We start from the raw sequence: 22,850 nt of genomic DNA on the forward strand, positions 1-22,850 counted from the left end.
TAAATAAATAAATAAATAAATAAATAAAAAGATCTAGTTCCATCTGTATATGTGACTCTCTCCTGCTTCTACCCACTACTCATGTGGTGGTTACATTTTAACCTTTAAATGTCATTTTAAATTCTCACCCCTTCAGAAATGCACTGATGGTCATCTTTTTAAAGTGGGTTTATGCCCCCACAGTTATTTCCTATGACATTACTAGTTTATTTCCTTTTATAAAGTTCAGAATCTACAATTATGTATATATTCATTTTTATTCACTGTCTGTTCCTCTGCTAGGTAGAAACTCCCTAAGGATTTGTTTACCATTTTATATCCAGCTCCTAGGATAATACATGGCATATGGTAGTAAATGATAAATGTATTTTAATTGATGGATTTAATTCAGAGGTTTGAGTAAATTCTCATATACAGTTATATGTAAGACAATAACTAGAGATTGCAAGGGGGTTGGAGGGCGGGGGCAGTGGAGGACCAGGGTGGGGACCTGGCCGGAGCATTGGATGAGCTGGGGTCCCTGGCTCTGTCTGAAGGAAGCGAGGATGCACTGGCTGAGCCGTTGAGGGGACAGACCTACTGGCGGGCAGGCGCGCTTTCCCTCTCAGCTCCTGGCCACACGTGCCCTGAACCAGGCTGCCTCGTGCGCTGCGTCCGGATAGTGTCCCCACCGTCGCAGGGTGGGCCACTGGCCACTGGCCCCCACCTCGCTGTTAGTGGCTAACTCTTCTTGCCCAGTTTTAGTACCCGGCACAGTCCGCCTCTGGCCAGCAGCCCGCACCCAGCACAGGCAGCGCCCGCCTGGGTGGGGATGGACTGGTGGAGGACAGGACTGTGACCCCAGCCCAGAGCCCCTGCACGCTGCATGGCATGTAGTGGGAGGTGGTGCGTAGTAGGCTCCAAGGCATTTCTGGAGAATTGCTTTTCTGGTCCGAGGAAGATCTTATAATCAGTGGATAAAGTGGGGAAAAGGTGGAACACCTTCAAATACAAATGTGAGAATCCTTTCAGTCATGAGGGAGGAAGCCGTAGTGAAAATGTGGATACGAGCTCTAACAGGTGTTTGTCCATCAAAGAGAAAAGTATCAGTCTGTGAGACTTGGCTCCTCAGCAGCAAAGCAGTTCTTAAGAGAAAATGTTGCCTTACAGCTTGAATTAAGTCCTTCAAAGAATTCTTCAAGGAGAAACGAAAGCTGTGCTAGTGAAATCCCTCAAATTGTTGAAATTAGCATGGAGAAAGATAATGATTCATGTGTCAGCCCAGGAACAATCACACGAAGAGATTGCTACCTTCGACATGCCCCGTGGGGTGGGAAGAAAAAGCATTCCTGTTCCGCAAAAGATCAGAGTTCTTTGGATACTGATAAAAAATTTGGTAGAACTCGAAGTGGACTGCAAAGACGAGAGGCAATACAGAGTGAACTCAGCACGTGAAATGGACCTCATTTCCGGCAGAGCCCTTAGGAGGCTGCAGTATACTGGGGCTTTTGTTTTCATATGAGAACTTACAGAGGCAGTCGAAGCCCCTCTTTTCCAGTAAAAGAAGAGTACATCTGTCTGAATTAATGCTCAAGAAATGTCCTTTTCCTGCTGGCTCAGATTTAGCCCAAAAAAATGGCGTTTGATTAAACAACATGAAGCTCCTGTGAGCCCACATTCAACCTTTGTTGACATATTTGATCAGTCCTTGGTTTCTACAGAAGATGAAGAAAATAGGCTTAGAGAGAGAAGACGACTTAGTATTGAAGAAGGGTTGGACCCCCCTCCCAAGGCACAAATACATACATTTGAAGCTACTGCGCAGGTTAATCCCTTACATAAACTGGGAACAAAGTTAGTTCCTGCAATGATGGAAATGAGTGGGGACAGTTCTGCAGTTCCACAAGCTACTTGTGACTCAGGAGAGGACACAACCAGCCTGTGTTTGCAGTCACGGAGGCAGAAGTAGGGCCAGGTGTCTGGAGGCAGCCATACCCGTGTTAGCAGACAGGGAGCTTGAAAAGTCCATACACAGATTGATTGCATACACTACCTTGTGCCAGATTTGCTTCAGATTACAGGGAATCCCTGTTCCTGGGGAGTGATGGGTCGATATGAAGCAGAAACCCTTCCGGAAGGGAAACCTGAAGGCATATTTTTACTACCTCTTCTCTGTAAGCTTCCGCTGCTACAACAGATCCCTGCACACCAGACTTGAACAGTGGAATCGCAACTTCAGTTTTGAGGCCCATGACCCCTGTGTGTTTCACTCTTCCACTGTAACAGGACTTGTAGAACATTATAAAGACCCCAGTTCTGGGGCTGGGGATTTAGCTCAGCTGCACAGCGCCTGCCTGAAAAACACAAGGTCATGAGTTCTATTCCCGGTACCAGAGGAAAACCAAAAAAAAAAAAAAAAAAAAAAGACTCCAGTTCTTGCATGTTTTTTAAACCATTGCTTACCATATCTCTGAATAGGACCGGTCCTTTTAGCCTGCGGTACATCTACAGGTGCACTACATATGATGGAATTGATATGTTCCCTCTACCATCAATGTTACAGAATTTTTAAAAAGAATATCATTATAAACAAAAGGTTAGGGTTCACTGGTTAGAACGAGAACCAGTCAAGGCAAAGTAAACTCTTCTGTCCCCAAAGGGCATGAACTAGGCTTGCTTTCATGGGCAGCAGTACACCTCTCAGGAGCACAGTATCATGCAGTGCTAGGTTTGCTCATACAGTCTGTAAGCTTAGTTACTAGCCTCTGTCGGATGCTGTCTGCCGTTACTCAATTGTGCGTACTGAAACAAGGTGTTTAGTAAAGCTATGAAAAATATTTGCCAGTTTAGCTAACATTTTGGTTTTTAATGGCTGTAGTAATTGTGTGAGGCAACTCTGGGGGCATTTTCTATGAAGAATTCTATTTCTTACTAATGAACAAATTATTAATATTGGATGAGTATTCCAACAGTGTGACTAATGTTTGAAATTATGTTTTCTAAGAATGTTTCTATAACCTTCGAAAAGTTAGTGATGTTTGTAGGTATTGTAAATCCAGCTTTGGAAGGCCAAAAAAATAAAAGACCGCCTTCCTTTTAGGAAAAAAAATGCGACTTTCTGACCACAGGGGCACAGTGCAGTTCACTTAAGTGTTAATATAGTTTATAGTCAGTCTCCTTTTTTTCTTCTTCAAAAGGTACTGTTAAGTAAACCAAGTTTTCTAAATAGTCATTCTTAAAATTTCAAACTTACACAGGTAGTAGTAGAATTTTATTTAAAGGTCCTAGGAATTAATTTTTTTTCAATGAGTGCTTTAACTTAAAACAGGCATTTGGACAGCTGCTGCAATTATAGTATTGTGTGTGATTTTTTTATGTTGATATATGCAGTCTAAGCATTGTTTCATTAAAGTTGGATCCTTTCCTGAGCTCAGAATGAGTTTACGAACTGTGAAGAAAATGGGACTAGAAATTTCCCCAACAGGTCAGATAGTAGTAACTACAGTGGTTGCTGATGGTGAGATTATTGTTAAACTATAATTAATAATTTGGGTGACAGTATTTATCTCTTTGTTGTAAACTCTTATAGCTGAATTGTTTAAGTGTAATTTATAGAACTTCAGTTAAATCTTTATGGAAAAACCTGAAACCTAAATTGCAGATTTAAAAGGTACTGTGCAACCATTGTATCTGTAAATAACTTTACTTAGCACCTTTTTGTCACTTAGAATAGTATGTAATACAGCTTGAGTGAGCACTTCGGGAAGTATTACCCCATTCTAGTGTTTGCTTAGTATTGAAGTGAATTTTCAGTTCTGTCCTAGACATTTGCACTACAGTAGCCTAATCCATTCTTGCATCCTTCTGTTAATGTGCTCTGTACTGCTGGTGAGTGTCCTTAGTTTCCTTACCAGTTGCTACAGAAGGTCATTTTATATCCCTGTGGCTATTGCCAAGGCTACAAAAGAGAAAGGCTGTATTTGTTTGCAGCACTAACCCTTTGACTGCTAATGTATGTTTCTGCTTACTGTGCCTTGTTATGGCTGCGTTTTTGTGTGCTAATAAGGTATGTTTGGTGTTCTCCTTGTTAAAAAAAATATATAACTAGAGTTATTTATTTATATTAAGACCAGAATAAGGAAAGGAGATTGTAAGTGGAGTTTAGAAAAGCGAGTAGAATTAAGAAAAAATGCATAGACTTCTGAGTTATGCATAAGACTTGATTCTAAAGCAGACTGTTGAAAAATTATTTCTATAGTCCTTTAAAATTCCATAGTCCCTTAATTCTTCTTGGAAAATTTGTAGTGTGCTTTAAAGGAAATATATCAAATTGTCCATGAGTATAAGCAACAGAGGATGATTTTTGTAACAAATATGATGAACTTTAATCATATTCTCACAGAATCACTATTACTGTATATTATAATGTTTTGCTTTTCTTGTTTGTCATGTTTTACAAGTCATTAATTTTAATTTTTAGTTTTGTTTCATCACATGAGAAGCCAAATACTTATTTATCAAATTCTGCTGAGGACAAGTTTGGTGCATCCTTCTTGACTCACTTACCTCAACAAGCTGAAAATACAGATATTGTAAGCAGAAGCACTTCTTTTTCTTTTATATTTTCCCTGAGTACTTAAACTTTCAATGATTGCTATTTTTTACATCAAAATGTAGGTCCATTTACAAGAAAGAAAACAAGATCTGTCACCAGTGATTGAGAGGTTATACTTCCCTCACTCCAAAAAAAATCCAAAATCTTCAAATTTTATGAAAATGGATTCTTTTACTAGAAACAGTGACTCTAAAAAGGAAATTGATTTCAGGTAAGCACTCTTTAGATACATTTCAAGATTATACTGATGAAAACTTTTTAAAGAAATTCAGCATTCTTTTCTCGCTGGGTGATTTTAAAGATCAGAACCTAAACACCGTAATAAAGACATTGAAATTATAGACACTTGATGACCTAAACTCTTTAAGATGTTTCACAACATGAAATACCTTTATTTTTTAAAACCTTTATGTTTGATGCTATTAATTAATTATAAAGCATTATGCTGATACTTATTTTTACTGATTTAAACATACTATATTTATATATTGTATAAAGTGTAATGTCATATGAGAAATACAAATGGAATCAGCTAATTATCCAAAAGTTCAAATCATAGTTTAACCAACCAATTATTTCACAACTCAACAGGTTCAGTGAAAAAGTCAAATGATATCTAATCAGTGCCCTTGTGTCTGGCCATTTTTTAAAGGGAAATTATAGCAATTTCCCTCTCTTTGAAGACTCAGATGATCAGAGACCTCTTCACATTTTATTAAATGACAGTATTTTCCTGTATATTTAAACAAATATCTAAAAGACTTCATCCTAGCTTTTTATAGTTTATGAAGTCTGTTTTTTCTACCCACAGTCTTCATATGCTTTACATACTGAAGTTGATTCAATACCTTAGCATCACAGCAGTCTTCAAGTTTATCTGTTTTTTAGTCTTACATTATTTATTCTGTATTTTAAAACAAATTGTGTAACAAAAGTAGTTATTTCTTATTTGCTCTCTCTCCAACCCCAAGTAGGCATCATCCTGATGATGAAGCTAATGAAATGAAGTCTTTTCTGGGAATATTTGATGATATTTTCTAAAACAAACCCCAAAATTTTTCTAGTAATAAGATGAAGTATGAAGATACCTAATCACAAAGCATGTTTTGTTTTTAAAAAGTAATTCATAATTGTGAAGAATTTTTCCCCGTGAACTTAATCAGATTTGTTGATTTTTTTAACAACAACATATATGGACTATTTCATTTTTCAGTTGTATTGTAACTTCTTTTGTTTCAATAAACTAATAATTCAATTCCACTTAGAAGTAATTGTTTCATTATTAATTGGATTTTGACAGAAATTAAGATTTCATTTTTATATTTTCTTGAAAAGTATTCTACAAAAGCAGAATAATCTTAATGAATCTATTTATTATATAGATTCCTTACTACTGTGGTTCTCATGTATTTTGTTCTACTATTTGCTGTTTTAGATTTTTAAGACTTCTGTGACTGTTTGAACCTGTTATCTAATTTTGAGCACTAATAAGTTAAATACTATTAATTGTATAGATAGTTGTTCTTCAGTGTTGTAAGTTCTAAACATTGTGTTGACCTTTACTATAGCAAGATACTTTATATTATTTTCCAATATGTTATATCTCAAACTTACAGATCCATAAGTAGCACATAGGGACCCTATGCAATGCTTATTTCTAATATATTTACTATGTAGACACTGTGTGAATTTGAAGCCCAAGTAAGAAATTTTTAAAAGTATGTTTTTTCAAGCCTTAAAAACCTTAGTGGTAAGAGAAGAGAACCTTCCAGATGATGTTGCTATTGTTAGTAAACATTAATAAGGCATCATATGTATTAAATAAAAATTTAGAACAAAATTAAGAGGTATTGTCTCATGTTGAAAAATAAGGACAAACAGTTCCTTTATTTTAGTCCTGTTTATAATTGACATGTTTCTGCATCTGAATCAGTCATGTTACAACTTTAAAGTTTCTTAAACACAATTAAAATGGAAAATTGACCTAATGCCTATTTATCTTGCATACATAGACCTTGACACAAAAGAAATAGCAATTTAATTCAACATGACTTACTGTGATCTGCTCAGTGAAAAGCACTATACTTAGTACTGCAAAGGATGAAAACAGTGTTTCTGCTCTCATGGAATTTTCTTTACCTTCTTGTGAAGAGGCTACAGTACTTAATATGGTATAGGTGTACCTCCAACATACTGTAGGTTTGGTTCTGAACCAAAATAATAAAGCTCATATTGCAATAAAATGAGTCACATGAACTTTTGGTTTCCCACTGAATATAAAAGTTATGTTTATACTATACTATTATGTATGTAATAGCATATCTTTTTAAAATATGCATACTTTAATTTTAAAATGCTAAGAAATGCTACAATCTGAGCTGTTGGCAAAATAGCACCAACAGACTTGCTCCATGCAGGGTTGCTACAAACCTTCAGTGTATAAATAGTGCAATATCTGTAAGGTACAATGAAGTGAAGCACAATAAGACAATATACCTATAAAAATAAAATATAGAATATCCTGGAGCAGTATTCTCAAACTAAACAGTACACTGGAATTCCGTAGAGGGTTGTTCCAAAACACATTGCTGCGCACTATAGATAATGCGTTAGATTCAGTGGTGTGGCATGATCTGAAGAATTTTCATTTCTAACATTCTGAAATAATGCTAATGCTACAGGTATAAGCACTCACTTTGAGAATTACCGTGATAGAGGTTTCTTAGAGGAATACACAAAAGAGAAAATATCATCATGGTTGTGGGGGCCTAGAGAGCCTTTGTGGAGAAGTTAAAATTTGAGCTGAGTCTTAAAAGATAAACAAGATTTTATAGAAAAAGACAAGGACAAAGGATATTCTAGGCAGAAGGAACAGCCTGAGCCAAGGTGCAGGAAGGAAAGTATCTATTTGGGGAATAATGAGTAGATAAGTTTTACAGGTGTTTTAGTTACTTTACTGTAACTGGAACAATTACCCAACACCCACAACTTTAACAAGGAGAGGTTTGTTTGGGCTCAGTTTTTAGAAGTTTTAATCCGCAGTCAGCTAGCTCCAAGGCAGAAATGGTACCATGGAAGGGCCTAGGCAAAGGACAGCTGGTCATTCCATGGCAGCCAGGAAGCAGTGAGTGAAGGAAAGATCTGGGGAGGAGGAGATGTTTGAGCTAGGCTCCCAGTGACTCACCTCTTCTAATCCAACCCTACCTCCTAACAACACATTTAACTCTGAACTTTTCAGTGGATTAATCCATCGATGAGTGTAGTGCCGCCATGATCCAGTCATCTTCCAAAACCCCACCTCTAAACACATGAGCCTTTTGGGAGGCATTCTAGATCTAAACAATAACAATAGGTTAATATTTATACTAGTCATGTTCCCATGGCTGGTTGAAAATACTGCTTGCAATTTAAAGGAGCAGAGGTTTACTGGGCCCACAGTTCCAGTGGGTTTAATCCATGACTAGATCCAAGGCTGAACTGGCATGGTGAAAGAGCATGGCAAAGGAAAGCTGCTTCTCCCACAGCAGCAGAAAGCAGAGAGAGAAGGAGGATTTGGGGACAAGAATGTACTCATCTACTTTTGCACCAAGTTACCCACCTCCAACCAGGCCACACTTCCTAACAGTATATTCAGCTATATGAATTCATCCATGGGTTAATCCACTAATGATTAGTGTCTCCATGATCCATTCACCTTCCAAAACACACACGACTTTTTATTTCAAAAATTTTAAAAACTAACAAAACAAGACAAAATCAGAACAACAGAAAAACAACAAAAATGATACATGACCTCAAAACAAAATGATAGGAATTAACAGTGGTTGCTACATTACATACTGTTATCTTCAGCAAAGTTGCTCAGTCCACCAGACATAAGGATGTCAGATCAAACAATCAAAGACAGTAACAAGTAATAATAAAAAAAAAAAAATTGGAAATGATGCAGAGCTTCACCATACAAAATGGTAGGAGTTCAACAAAGGTTCTTCTGCTGCATATTGTTGTTTTCAGATCAGTCATTCTGCTTACCAAATTCAAGCATGCAAAATTGGTCAAGAAAAGAAATTTTAAGCGTTGACTGTTCCTTTCAATAAACCACAGATATCAGCAATACACCTATTCCAGCTATCCTTATATATACATATAAATTTTGTTTTTCATTTAAAAAAAAACACAAATAACAAAAACAAATATATAAACAAAACAGCATAGAGAACAATAAAAGTTATACAGAATTTCAGAACAACACACATGAGACTTTCAGGGGACAGATGTAAACCCTAACAATGTTAGAGATGCCTGAAATGTTCTTTAAGGCAAGACCATGGAAGGAAAGTTTTAATGAAACTCAAGTTTTACTCAGTAGACTGGTGTTTCTAAAATTTGCTTCATTGTAAAAAGATAATATGGCTAATATATAAATACCTGGACCTCACCTCAGATCTACTAATTCAGAGTCTCCATGGAGGGTAATAGGAATTCTGTAGTTTTAACAATCACTCCTGATGGTTCTTATGATCTGGTCAATTTGGGAAACACTAATAGATAATAGATTCATTTCCTAAGGAATCAAAATGAACGGCAAACTGACAGTGTTATAGACATGCCTCAGTTTATTTAACCTTTATGTTTTATATCTGTATATATAAAATTATATGCAACTCAGAAACCCTGCTATATATACCAACCACTTAAAGGAGTCTAATTGCTGGCTGTTCTTTTCATGAAGTGAATAATAATCCTAAATTTTCCTATTTTTAAGATACATGTATTCATTTATTCACACGGAATGAACCAAACAATGGTGCTTTTCACAAAAATTTCTGGGGGGGTTAAATTTCTCTGAAAAATTTCTCAAAATGTTCCTCAATAGGCTACATTTCTTACCTTGTTGGCAAAATGGCATCTACCTCAGATGTGTGTAGTGAGGACCTAGTAAGCCACTGCATTGAAAGCTCTTAGTTTAGGGATGGATACAAAGTATTTGTACCAAAAAAGGGAAAAAAGGATTTGTTTTAACACTGGAAAGGCTTATGAGAAGGCCATTTCATTTGAGTTACATCGAGTGGCATAAGAACTTGATAGTTGAACTCTTGCCTTTCAACAGATGTATCGTCATAGAAAATCTTTTTTAGTAGAGCCTTCCCTCAGCCTTCTTATGCTTTCAGGCAGATCCCTATCCCTATCTCTTCCTCACCAACACTACAGTATTAGTTGGTATGTGATTACAGTATATAATTACATTATTATTACCTTAAGTAAAATATAATTAAAAATACATTTCCTGAAAATTCTATTATAATAATGCATTTTTTATAATAATACATTCTAATGCCAGACAGAAATGATTGTTGAATTATTCACTTGTCTAAGTTTTGGCACAATTTACTTTTTAGTAGAATCATGCAAAGTCTCTTTACCATGACTTTTCCTAGAAAGCATCCTCATCAGGCACAGTAGGGTCCCACTTTTTGAGAACTCCTAGCTTGGGAGTCACAGATAATACTTACCTATGGCATATTAGATGGCAGTTGTCTGTATTTAAGAACTTTTCCTTTTGTGAGACTAGAGAAGCCACCAGCAAGGAAGACAAAGAAAAGTAATCTAGTCTTAAGATCATCCTAAGTAAATAACCTAAGAATGTCAGTCTGAGTTTTGGGTAGTCTATGGGACAAAACAAAGAAAACCTGACATGTCTTCCCTTCTGTCATTTCACCTCCTGTCTCCATAGTTTAAATTAAGGCCTTACTACTCAAAGTCTGATCCAAAGGCTAGTAAGATGGGGAACACCTAGAACCCCTTTAAAGGCTCAGTGTCTCAGACCTCATCACAGGCCTCTTAGTCAAAATCTGAGTTTTAACAAGATTCCCAGGTGATCGTGCATATTAAAATGTGAGAAGCAGATATATAAGGTGGAAAGAAGAGGAGATGATATCAGAATTTTAAGAGAATATTTGAGAAGACAAGTAGAAGAGTAATGACGGAGCTGGGGATTTAGCTCAGCGGCAAAAGCGCCTGCCTGGCAAGCGCAAGGTTGTGAGTTCAGTTCCTGGTACCGGAGAAAAACCAAAAAAAATAAAAAACAAAAAAAGAAAGAAGAGTAATGATTACTCAGCTTTCTGTACATGTATTTCCTATTTAAAATGTATGGTAATATAGCTCTTGTTTAATTGCCTTTCAGTATAGGTTGTTTTCTTCACCAAACTGTGTAAATTATCTTTATAATTCTCATATATCAGCTGGTTGTTTTTTATGTGGCTTGACAGATACTTAGGCACTCTATAGAGTTTTGTTTTAATTAACATAATAAGAACAGATAATTCAAAGAGTAATCTTTGTTACAATTTGGAAACCTTTCCCTAAATTAACATATGCCTTAAAAATTATACACATTTCAGCAACACAAAACAGAAACCAATGAACAAAACTCTTCCAGTATTCTATTCTGAAAGAATTATAAAAATTTGCATAAACCTGCACATGCACACACACACACACACACACACGTGCACACGTATATATTGTACCTATAAAATTTTTAGTTACCAAAGGAATTACAATTAAGGTGACATTAGCATTTTACCTGAAGTACCTCTTTATGACAGCAGATGCCTTCTCCCTTTTACAAACTGCATATATAGTAATCAAGTCGCTAGTTTTTTAGTTTCTGTATTGATCAGTTTGGAAACTGAAACATTTTATCAGTTGGTAATTAAAACATCACCCTTCCTACCCCCAGCCCTGCTAGGGATTGAACCTAGGGCCTTGCACATGCAAGGCAAGTCACCTACCACTGAGCTACATCCCAGCCCAAATGCTTTTAAATTACTTTTAAAAGCAAAAATAATTGTATCCCAATTTTTAAAATGATTGACTTACAGTGATTTTTTAAAAATTATTTTTATTCTTTCTCTTGTTATCTGATACATTTTTAAACAAAAGAAATGCAAGAATAAAACAATGATAGAAACTTAGAGATTCTAGTTCAAAACTTAAATTTACTTAAGGGAAAACTGACCCTCAAAAATCTTAAATTATTTGGGCATAGTTTCTTAGCAAATAATTGGTAGAATCCAAACTGAAATCTAGGTTGGAATTATACTTTTGTGCTTTAGTTCCTAATATTAAGTGTTACATCACCATGCTCATTTTTATAAATATTTTATCTTTTGAGCCTATGTGTAAAATGTACTTCATTCTGCTCACTTCTTCCTTAAATGTGTGAAGGAATTCTTTTCTAGTTGAGAACTGTAATGTAGTAGTTCAATTTTAAACACAATGTTACCCATAATTGTTGCTGCATTTGCAATTTTGAAATACTATTGCAAACATACACTGTAGTACATGGTATATGTCAATTAGGATGGTTTAGCTATGCTTGCTTGAAAACAGTCAATCTCACTGTTCTTTAATTCAATAAATAGTGATTGAACAGCTAATATATGCCCTCATCTCACAAGTCTGTTTTGGAAAAACCTGGTGTATAAGAACCAGTTGCCAATGGAGGAAGTTTCTGAAAGACCCAATAAAGAAGTAAACAAATCAGGATTGCACAGAGTGAAATTTATTAGGGAGGTACAAATGGAAATATGTCTTGGGTGGCTGCAAGACAGGAGGATCCCCACATACCATGGCAGGAGGAAAGTCTATGCTAAACAAGAAGAAGGTGGACCTCAGCTAACTGGAATGTACCTGGACTTTCTCAAAAACTATGAACATTTCAAACATCAGTTCAGAAACAGTCCTGGCCCAGGTGACTATCTTTAACAACTTTGTTTATCCTGTAGGATTTGGAGTGCCAAGGTGACCTGACAGGAAAAATGATGTTTATAACCAAGATAGCCAAAGTCATGTCAATCTGGATCCCCTCAAAGTTCTAGAAGGATGAACATAACCAGGTCATATTTCAAGGGGCTCATAGATGATCCATGTAACAATGATTCAAATGTAATAAAAGAATATAGGCCTTTGAGGTTCTCAAAGACTTTAAAAATTAATATTATCACCATCAAATGTCTCTGATTTCAAGTTTTTCTTAGATTCTACCTAAGATTTGTAGTGTCTGGACTCCTTAAGGAAGTGCCATGCAAGCACGGTCAAATTTTACAAAAGAGTGAAACTACATGTTCTTTTGGATAATGGATTATAAAAAGACAGAAATTGGAGAATAAAATGCATTTGAAGGGGAATAAATGGTCACTAAAGAACAGATGATAGATTATGGAAGCAGAAAAAGAGGCAAGGAAAGGGACTGAAGACAGGGTGGAATCCTCACCAGCAGGCTGATGATAGGACTGGCTTAGTTACGTTTTTTGTTGCTGAGACAAAGTACCCAACACACAAAGTTAAAGGAGGAAAGCTTTATTTGGCTCACAGTTTGTAGAGGTTTCAGTCCACAGCTGGCTGGCTCCAAGGCAGGGTGGCATGGTAGACAGCCATCACAGAGAAGAAACAGTTCATGGTAAGCAGAAGAAGGTAGCAAAGCAAGCAAGGGACCTTAGCAGCTTCTTTCTGCCCCTTTTATACTGTATCTAGGCTACTGGGTACCAAATCAATCAGTGGACTGGTTTAGTAATCATACACCCTTAATCCCAGCATCACACACTCTAGATCCAACCACCCCTGAAAAAACCTCACCTATGACTGCACGAGGCTTTGGGGAGACATCTAGATACAAGCCATATATGGACAGAGTAGATGTAATTCATCTACTGTGTAATTCTATATGTAATTCATAGAATTCTACTAATTCATTGTAGATGTAATTGAGCTGAAAAGATAAAATCAGGCACTTTTTAATAGCACATAAAGTAATTCATGTTTTTAACTAGGAAAATATTTTAAGTTGGAAGACTACTCAGTATGAAAAGTAAGTACTTACATGTATTTAAAATGCAGTGTTAATATGAGATGGGGAGAACAGAGATTTCTTCCCACTTTGGTGTACTTCGCTGTATTCGTCAGTATTGTTGATGGTTTTATTTTTGTTTTTTTTTTTTTTCCTGTGGCATTCTCTGTTGAGGCAGCTAACCTACGAAGTAGACATTCCTCAATCACGAATTATCAAATATTTATTTTTAAATTTCAAAAGCCAAGCTCCAGATTTGAGACAAAAGAGTTCAAAAATATCTGGTGGGTCAAGGACAGTTTTTCCTTAAGACTAAAGATTCTCTAGACTTGTGAAAAAGGAAAGAAATCAGAGGGAAAAGACAGTGCTTAAATGCTGGGTACCTAAGAAGGACCTGTGTTCAGCATTCTCTTCGATTTACTAGGGTGGATGATAGGTTTATAGGGTATAATAGAACAGTTCCCTCTCCATAATTTTGAAGATCCAGGAACAGAAGGAATGTTACTTTTTCCATTTAATCTGGAAAGATGGCAAACTCCAAGATTCACCCTGTGCTAATGACACAGAAACAATATAGTAGGGGCTGAATATGATATGTTAGACTTAAAAAGGGGACTGAAACAGGTTCATAGAGTGCCTTTGTCCTTTAGTGTAAGAGCAGCAGAACCGTTTGTCATGAGCTAGAAGCTTTAGAGGATTGGGGTGGGCCATTTAGTGTCCCATTCATTTTCTCACTCTCCCCAAAATCACATGAACCAGGGTCCAGCACAAGGAGGACGCAGCTATAAACTCTGGGGACTGGCAACCACGTCTAGAGTGTGTGCCTCACAGCAGGCATAGCCAGACGATAGCAAGTAAAACAGATGACGACCCCTCTAAGATATACATGTGATCCCAGTGTACATGTAAGATATACACGTAATTCCAGGTGAAGGCCAGTTTGGGCCATAATCTCAAAGATGCAATCCTTAGTGCTATAATCCCAAATGTTGAAATCCAAATGATCAAAATCTCTAAATTCTAAAATCCAGAAAGATCAAAATCCCAAAAATTTAAGTCTGAAAAAAATTTGAAATTCGTTGTCATTTATTTACATTTATTTGAGAAACATTTATTTGAGAAACATAAAAGTATGATGGAACAATTCTGAGGCAACTATATGTAATAAAATAGACAATAATAACATACATAGTTTTGCAAGCATCAACATTCAGGTACACTAATGACAGTTGCACAGGTGTAAAAGTTAGGAACAGATAAGCTATATTTATAAAGACATTGGTCAGAAAAGTGAAATGTATAAACACATATTGCAACAGCAAGCAGAAACACTGAAACAACACCCAGGATTTGGAGGCAGATTTATTTCAGGTCAATAGGCACTGATCAGGATCATTCCCAAAATATCACACACTGGAGGCTCAGGGATGGAAGTTTTTGTGGGGCCCACAAGCGGAAGTACAAAGGCAGAGCACTTGGCTTTGGTCGGTTCTTACAATATGCATCATTGTGACCAGCTGTTTCTAAGAAACAAAAGTAACAGGAACTATAACTGGAACTGTTACCTGGGGAACTAACAAACTGAAGTATACTGGCTTGCAGGAGCATTTTCTGCTACAATATTACTATGGTTGGTAATCATGTACACCCAGCTTTATAGCCAATCATCTGAAATTCCATGACAGACAACACAAGTCTTTTGATAAGATTGATAATAACTGCCAAGGGTCTAACACCACATATGCAGACATCCAAAGAGTCAATATCTGGAGAAATTTTATCTTTTACAAATGCAGATGCACAAAAAGAACATCTCTTCATTTACTGAGAAAGCTTTGACATGTTTACATACACAATGCTTACATACACAAAGTCAACATTGAGATCATGCACTTTTTTGGAGTCAAACTTGAAAAAAATACATGAAATGAATTAGAACTTTAAAAGTGTTTACACAATTTATACCTATGGTATTAGAAGTGATGCAAAAATGAAATGATAGCATAGCAAATTGTAAAAACTAATATTGTTGATTTTAAATGGCAGGAGACAGGTGTAAACCTAGCTGTCTGGTAGGTTCAGGCAGGAAGATCACAAGTTCAAATCCACCTGAGCAATTTAAGGGCTTAGTGAGAACTTGTCTCTAAATAAAAAATGAAAAAGGGGGGTGGGCTCAGAGCAAAGGCCTGGGTTCAATCCCCATAGCACACACACACACACACACACACACACACACACACACACACACCACATGAACCCACAAAGTGGGGGAAAACTTTTAAAAAGAAAATAAACCAAAAAAATCTAAAAAGAATATTTAATACGTAAAAAAGTGCACTGCCAGGGTAGATGATAGACTGTTGTATAGGGGACAACTTTAAGAGCTGCTTCCATAATCTACTATATTTTGAAGTATTGCATTACAGCAAATAGCTCCTTTTTCTTTTAGGACATGGCTGTCCTCGAAGAATACATTTACACTCATTTTGTACACGATGCTGCTCTTTTTGAAGTTCTTTAATGATTCAGTGTACACCGACAGCAGCGTTCTCTATTAAACCCTCTCATCTTTAGTGCCATGCTTCTGTGTCGCTTTGGATCTGCAAAAATCCATTCCTGCACCGACCACAGATCAACAGAAGCTCTGTTGGTGATGAAAGAGCAACACCTTTCATTAGCCTTTTCAGGTAAATGCAGCTCTATCCAGCTTGAAGAAATGCTTGTAAAATATAAGCTTAGACCAAAAAAAAAGGGTTCTCACTATGTAGTTCAAGCCACCCTTAATCTCACAATGTAGCCCTGTTTGCTTTGAACTTATGGCAGTCCTCCTGCCTCAGCCAGTGCTGGGATTATACGTGTGCATCACCACACCCAGCTCAAATGATATACTTTTAAACTAATGTTTTGTCATTGTTGTATATCTAATTCTTTTCCTAGAATTAGGCTTTCTCCCTCCAAGGAAATTCCCCAAGAGAATTTCAATATGTCAATATTTGGGATTTTAATCTGTCAGAATTGAGTGTTTGAGATTATGACCAACATAAGCAGGGAGGCTTGAGTGAACCAAGATTGTTTGCTAACACCCACTGGCAGGAAAATTTGAAATAGAACTTAAAACTTAACATTTTTTATATACTTAAGTTTATGGACTAAGATTTATACTGTAATATTAGTAGTGATCTACAAGGAGTCTCATTTTTTAATATTAGTGGCAAATAATGTCTTCTTCACATTGAATATGATCTATCAAAACTATTACAACATGATAACTCAATTGGGATAAAAATTCAGCTCTGAACTTCAGGCAAAAAGATGCCCAAATGGTACATACGGCCTCCTTTCTTCCCTACAAACCCTGCCAGCCCCAGTTAACACTTAGTGAATATGTGCTATGTGCCATAACTAACCCTGAACCCTGTAGAAGACTTATTTAAATTAATTTTTTCAATAATCATATGAGGTGAATTCCCTTAAGATGCATATAGTCCATATTCAAGGAGGCTAAATAAGTTGTCAAAAGTTGTAAAGTTTGAACTTTCAGGATTTAAAAATTTTTGGCAAAACAAGTATGGTATTCTGCTGTCCCTCTGATCTTTAAAGGCTCTTAGCTGGAGAACCTAAGACAAATTCAAGATGTGTCACAGCCAAGACGTACCCTACAGTTTGGGTTTCTAGTTTAACTCCAGTTTTCCAAGCAGCAGAATGCCTATGACTTCCTTCTCCTGGTCACTGTGCCGGGCCGCTCCCCATGGAAGCTATCTATCAATATCAGGGCCATTCTTCCAGTCGACCCTGAACCCTCAGAGGATTATTTTGGTTTTTCACTTTCACATTTAAACTTCTGTACTGCAATTGTTTTTCTGACCTGCCTCTAGGCCCCTGAAGTCTGCATGTCTGTCTTTCTTAGGTCAGTGACTTCATGCTGAGGCCAAAGATTCCGGACAGTGGAGGGAGGAAAGAAACCTCTATTTTCAACAAAATAGTAAGGTTCCTTCGTGTTGTCTGCTAGCGTTGTGCCCTAACGCTTCTCTGCTCTTGTCAGAGAAGTCTGACCTAATAGGAAAGAGAAGAAACACAGTTCTTTGTAACCTTTCCTGAAATCATAGTACCGCAGTAATACCTGCTTTGAAATACGACTCTCAACTTGCCATTTTTCCTTCTAACATATAGTTATATGTGATTTTTTTACACCTCTTCCTATCTAGGAATATGATATTGTTTTGAAGAAAAACTTGAAAGTCAAACGTAAATCTTTACTGAGGGTAGGCAGCTATCTTATGAAAGCTGTGACTGAATAAAGTTACTCTTGAAGTTCTATTTTTAATCCTTAAATTAAAGTTTAAAGAAAGGAAAGGGATTAGCAGTTATTATTAGATTTTTATGTTAAAAATTATGAACTTTCAATATATAAATTCTCAGTTTTTCCCAACAGGCTTTATTGCTTCCTGTCTTTTCATTTTCTTGTGCTGTCCATCAACTGTTTCCTATTCTTTTGGGATTTTCCTTAATTTCTGTTTGCATTTCAATATCATATTTCTTTTATTTTAAATGATATTAATTTCATTTTTAATATATAGTGAGAACACATAGTAATAAGTTCATATCACTACTTTCTACTTTCAAAATAACTTTGTCTTGTGAAATTTTTGTCTCCTAAAATAAGTCAAGCATTTTAGAGTTTAGGTAAGAAATATTCACTTTTCTCTGTGAATTTTCTACATTTACAAAAGTTTCATGCATCTAAACACTTTATTAATGTAGAGGTTCTTAGTAAAGCAGAATGTCCAGAGTGGATATTTTTCCGTTTGGATAATTCCATTAACAAAATTATGTATAAAAATTTATAACTTTATGTATGCTCTTGTATTAGAAGAAAGGTTATTTTATTTCTCTTCTTTCTTTACACTTAAAATGCCTTCAATGAATTTTTTTCTGGTTATGAAAGCAGCAAGTGCTTATTCTCACAGTTTACATGTCTCTACCATGAAAAAAAACTTTAACAGTTCTGTACAATACACTAGATGTACACATAAGGATATAGATCTAAAAACATAAAACTAGGTAGAAAAAGTAGGAAAGAGACTATTACACTAAGTAAATTTGAAATGCCTATACAAAAAACATAAAATATATTTTGTAAGTATATTACTAAGGGTTCTCTAGAGAAATAAAACCAGTTAAAATTACATCTGAAATATCATATAAACTACGAGATTTACATAAAACACGTTAGAATAGCTGTCAGTGTGTATGTGTTTGCACAGGAGGTGATGGGGGCCGGGTGATCAACTGGGAAATGGGAATAAAAGAGAACAAGAGAAGAATTTTCAGATAATACAGAAATTTACAAAGAAGTTAGAATCATCCTCAGTCCTGCTCTTTGGTGATAATCACAGTTAACATGTTTTGGCACTTACGAGTCGTGACATACACACTTACACACACACACACACACACACGCACAACCTTTCTAAAGCGGGACTTACAACCTTTTAGAAATCTTTAATAATGTAATATAAATGTATTTATATACACAATCATTTTTGTGCCATACCTTCATGAATGTGTATAATTTATTTAATGACTACTGATATATATTCAGGTTATTTTCAGTTTTTTGTTATAACCAATGTTATTACGAGCATAGTTTTGTTTTATTTTTTGTTTTGAGACAGGGTCTCACTGTGTAGTTCAGGCCAGTCTTGAATTCACTATGTAACCCAGGCTGGCCCTGAACTGGCAGTGATCCTCTTACCTCAACCTCCCTAGTGCTGGGATTACAAGTGTGAGCCACCACACCCAGTTGTAATAAGCACTCTTATAGATATAACTTTACCTATTTCACCTTCTGTTCAAAATGCACCTTGAAATTTTCAAAACAAATTGTCAAATTGCTCTCCAGATATTCATCATCTTTACATTCCCAATCTGAAACTTTGGTTCCTACAAGGTTTCACAAACCTAAAATGCTTGTACAGAAAACTCAATAAAGGAAAGCAAAATTACCTCCATACCCCGGGCCAATGCAAATGTCCAGCTCTCAGCTGTCAAGTAAATCTACTGAGTCCTTTCTCTTCAGTTTTATGTGGGATGAAAGCCTATGAAACATGTTAATGCCAGTGCACAACTGACGATTTAGTGTTGCCTTCATCTGATGTACACATCAGAGACTGAGAGAAAGCAGGCGGGATGCACCCCGAATTGTGACCCGTTCTATTTCAATGCATTCACTTTGGAATGCATCACTCCTTTTGCTGTATGTTTTGTAAGTACATCAAAATCCTAAAGTTGCTTTAAAAAAATTAAAGCTTTTAATTACTAATAGTAGAAGCTGTGTTCTGAGTAATTATGCATTTTCTATTCTTCAACCTTATTCCTAAAGTGTGTGTTAATTCTGACTCTGTTGGTAACCTTCTGCCCTAAGCTAAAGAGCTGAATGGATGTTCAAACACCCAACCAAATCAGACAGCAGTTCCAGTGCCCTAGCTGGAATGGTGCAGTGGCTGGGGTGAGCCGAACTGCTGCGCCAGTCAGATCTGCACTTGGTCGATACTCATGTACCACAGGGCCTTGGAATAGTCACGTAATTCCTCCCACTTTCCTCAACTATGACATGGGGATGTGGATATCTATTTGGCTGTATCTCTAGTATCCAGGGCAAATATTTCAAAAAACATTTATTAGTGGGTTAGCTCAAGATAGCAATTAGGAATAATGAATGTGAAATGCTTAGACCCTAGCAAATACTTGTTAAGTGGTACCCATTATCATTATTAAGATAAAATGAAGGATGAATGTAAGGAAAAATAAAGCCTGAAATGGCTACATTTTGGTTCAGGCTGTGTGTGGGGGTGATTTCCGGTGGACATTAAGTCCCAGTCAGCATGATATTGGTGTAAGCACACCTCGTTGGTCTCAGTGTAAATAACTGATATAACCAACATCAATGCAAACTGGAGTAAGTGACTTATATAACCGAGGTTGCTAGTGGTCGGAGGCCCCTATTGCGTATTTTGGTGTAGAAGTAAATGGAGAGGAGGGTGAAGAGAGATGACGCAGTCGAGGACTGTTGTGAGAAGGGCTGGCTAGGGGGTGAGGACTGCTGCGAGTATACAGTGACTGGGGGCCGCAAGCGCAGCTGAACAGATGATCCATTAAGCAGCTAAATAAAAGATGTTTAACCTGGCAGCTCACCACTCTGCATCTCTTCTTCAGGCTGCCCGAATCTCAAGTGAACTTCCCCAGTGTGAACTGACAAGACAGTGTCGCTGAAAGAGAGAAACAGATAGCTAAAACTTTCAAATAGCCCTCCTGAGGGTTGGCGGTAGTCTGAGGTTAGGTGCTGAGGCCAGTGTGAACTGAGAGTGTGGGAATGGATGCTGACAGGTTACAGAAAAAGGAGGGCGTTCTCCTGAATTAGGCTCTGCATTTGGGGTTACCATCAGACTCTGACGAGATCAGGCGCGTTCAGGGTTGTACGGTCATAGACTCCAACAGACGCTGAATGGAAACTACCCATGTGGCTTTTAACAAGGAATGAATGTGAGCAATCAACTCATCAAGGCAAAGTTCTTGAATTTTATCTGCTCAGTATCATTACTACAGCTAAAACCACATTACAGGAAGCACTGCTAGATGCAAGTTTTCTTGAGGTTATTACATGAATTAAAGTTGATAATCTCTTTACCAGGCACATCTTTATTTAAAGGATATGAGTCAAAGCCATTTGAGTGGTAATTACTGTAAAAAGCTAATTGACCTAATTAATCTAATGCAGGTCAATGGCTCAACAGTGCCCAAAGAAAGCATTTACAAATGACCAAAAAAAAGGAAGAAAAAAGAGACTCCAAAAGGAATTTAAGTGAACATCTTTAAATTTAGTGAGTCTGGTTTATTTTTTGCATATAGATATTATATTGCTGAATATTATATTGCTGGAGTAGCTGATCTAGGATAAAAAGAGATAGAAAGACTAATTCTCTAAGGATACTAAGGAATAATCTGTTCATCACTCAGGGGAATGCACTATATAAATTACATTATAACAATATTACCCCTCTCTCTGATAACATACCACTGAAAGAAGAATTCAACATGACAAGCAGTCAGATTTACTACCATACTATTTTGATTCTCTTGGTGGTGTGATAAAGTACATGCTGATACCTGCTTTTTATCTGATTAACTTCAGCTTCTTTGAATGCTAACTTGTCCCATTAGAAGTCTTGACTGCAACATGTAAACTGGGACTAATAATATCTGGGTCCTCTGTCAATGGGGAGAATGTACAATCCACACTATGGTAGACAGAATAATGGCTGCCAAAGATGTCCACGTTCTAATCCTCGAAGTTCATAACTATGCTACCTTCCATGGCAAAAGGGGCTCTGCCCCTGTAAACTTATGGATCTTGGGATGAGGAGATTGTCCTGGATTACAGGGAAGGGCCAGGGATCACAGGGTACTCCTTATCGGTGGAGGAAGGAGGCACAGGAGTAGAATCATAGAAGATGTGATGGTGGAAGCTAAAGTTAGAAAGAGAGAGAGAGGCAGAGACACAGAGACAGAGACACAGACAGAAAGAGATACACTGAGACAGAGAAAAGAGATGGGGTTATTTGCAAACTCAAAAAGGAGGAAGAGCCACACATCAAGGAGGGGGCACAGCCTAGAATTTCAAAATCAAGCAACTTAACCTTAGCTCAGGGACACTAATTTTTTTACTTCTGACCTTCAAAACTGTAACAAAATACATCTGTATTGTAAGATAGTGAGTTTGTCTTATTTCAAGCTGCTAAATTGTTGTAATTAATCTGTTATAACAGCACCTACCTTTAGACTGATGACACAGGGATACATTCACGTCATATTAGTTGGATTGAACTGACTTTCCAAAGCCATGTCTGTAATCCAAGATGGAACTGTTACTACAAACTGGCAGAAAAATCTCACTTTGCCTTTTATTTATCACAAGCTCACTTTGCTCCTATTAATCTTCAGTTTTTTAAAGAAATAGTGAAAGTTCCTAAGTATGGGAAGAACTATTCCTTTCATGCTCTAATTCCCTTTTCCCAGGTTTTTAAAGCTCAAAACATGCTTTTTTATAAATTTGGCCTCTGTTCTGTACTCACATGAGACTGAATCACTGGAAGGTTGAGAAGAATGTTCACAAATCCTTTTGAAGGTAGTTAAGTGTCTTGTGTGGCAGTCACAAGCTTTAGATACTCTCTCGTGTGTAAATAGGCTATGGTAGCAAGGGACTTCAGGCAGCTGATCAAAATCTCACATGGGGCCAAGGAATTCAGTAGTAACAATGTTAACAGCTACTATCTGTGCTGAAGAGCACTTACATCACAGTAAGGAACACATATGTGCCATCCCATTATCTCTTTTTTTTTTTTTTTT

The 22,850-nt window shown here is 36.7% G+C and overlaps 1 protein-coding gene and 1 pseudogene across 3 annotated transcripts in view; both read left to right on the forward strand.

The window, feature by feature from the left end:
• Positions 1 to 5,854, forward strand: part of Hfm1 (HFM1, ATP-dependent DNA helicase homolog) — a 94,669-nt gene extending 88,815 nt beyond the window's left edge. For 2 of the 3 annotated variants that reach the window (XM_005385067.2, XM_013514357.1), the window contains 3 exons: positions 4,460 to 4,571; positions 4,657 to 4,805; positions 5,566 to 5,854. In XM_005385067.2, coding sequence (XP_005385124.1) covers positions 4,460 to 4,571; positions 4,657 to 4,805; positions 5,566 to 5,635 — 331 coding nt within the window. In that variant the 3' untranslated portion in view covers positions 5,636 to 5,854. The remainder of the gene's footprint in view (positions 1 to 4,459; positions 4,572 to 4,656; positions 4,806 to 5,565) is intronic. The other variant, XM_013514356.1, reaches the window with a different exon arrangement.
• On the forward strand, positions 866 to 2,620 carry LOC102017032 (annotated as a pseudogene).
• Positions 5,855 to 22,850: the final 16,996 nt, after the last annotated feature.

This window comes from Chinchilla lanigera, unplaced genomic scaffold, assembly GCF_000276665.1.
Source record: "Chinchilla lanigera isolate Chin_1 unplaced genomic scaffold, ChiLan1.0 scaffold00022, whole genome shotgun sequence".
NCBI classification, from domain to species: Eukaryota; Metazoa; Chordata; class Mammalia; order Rodentia; family Chinchillidae; genus Chinchilla; species Chinchilla lanigera.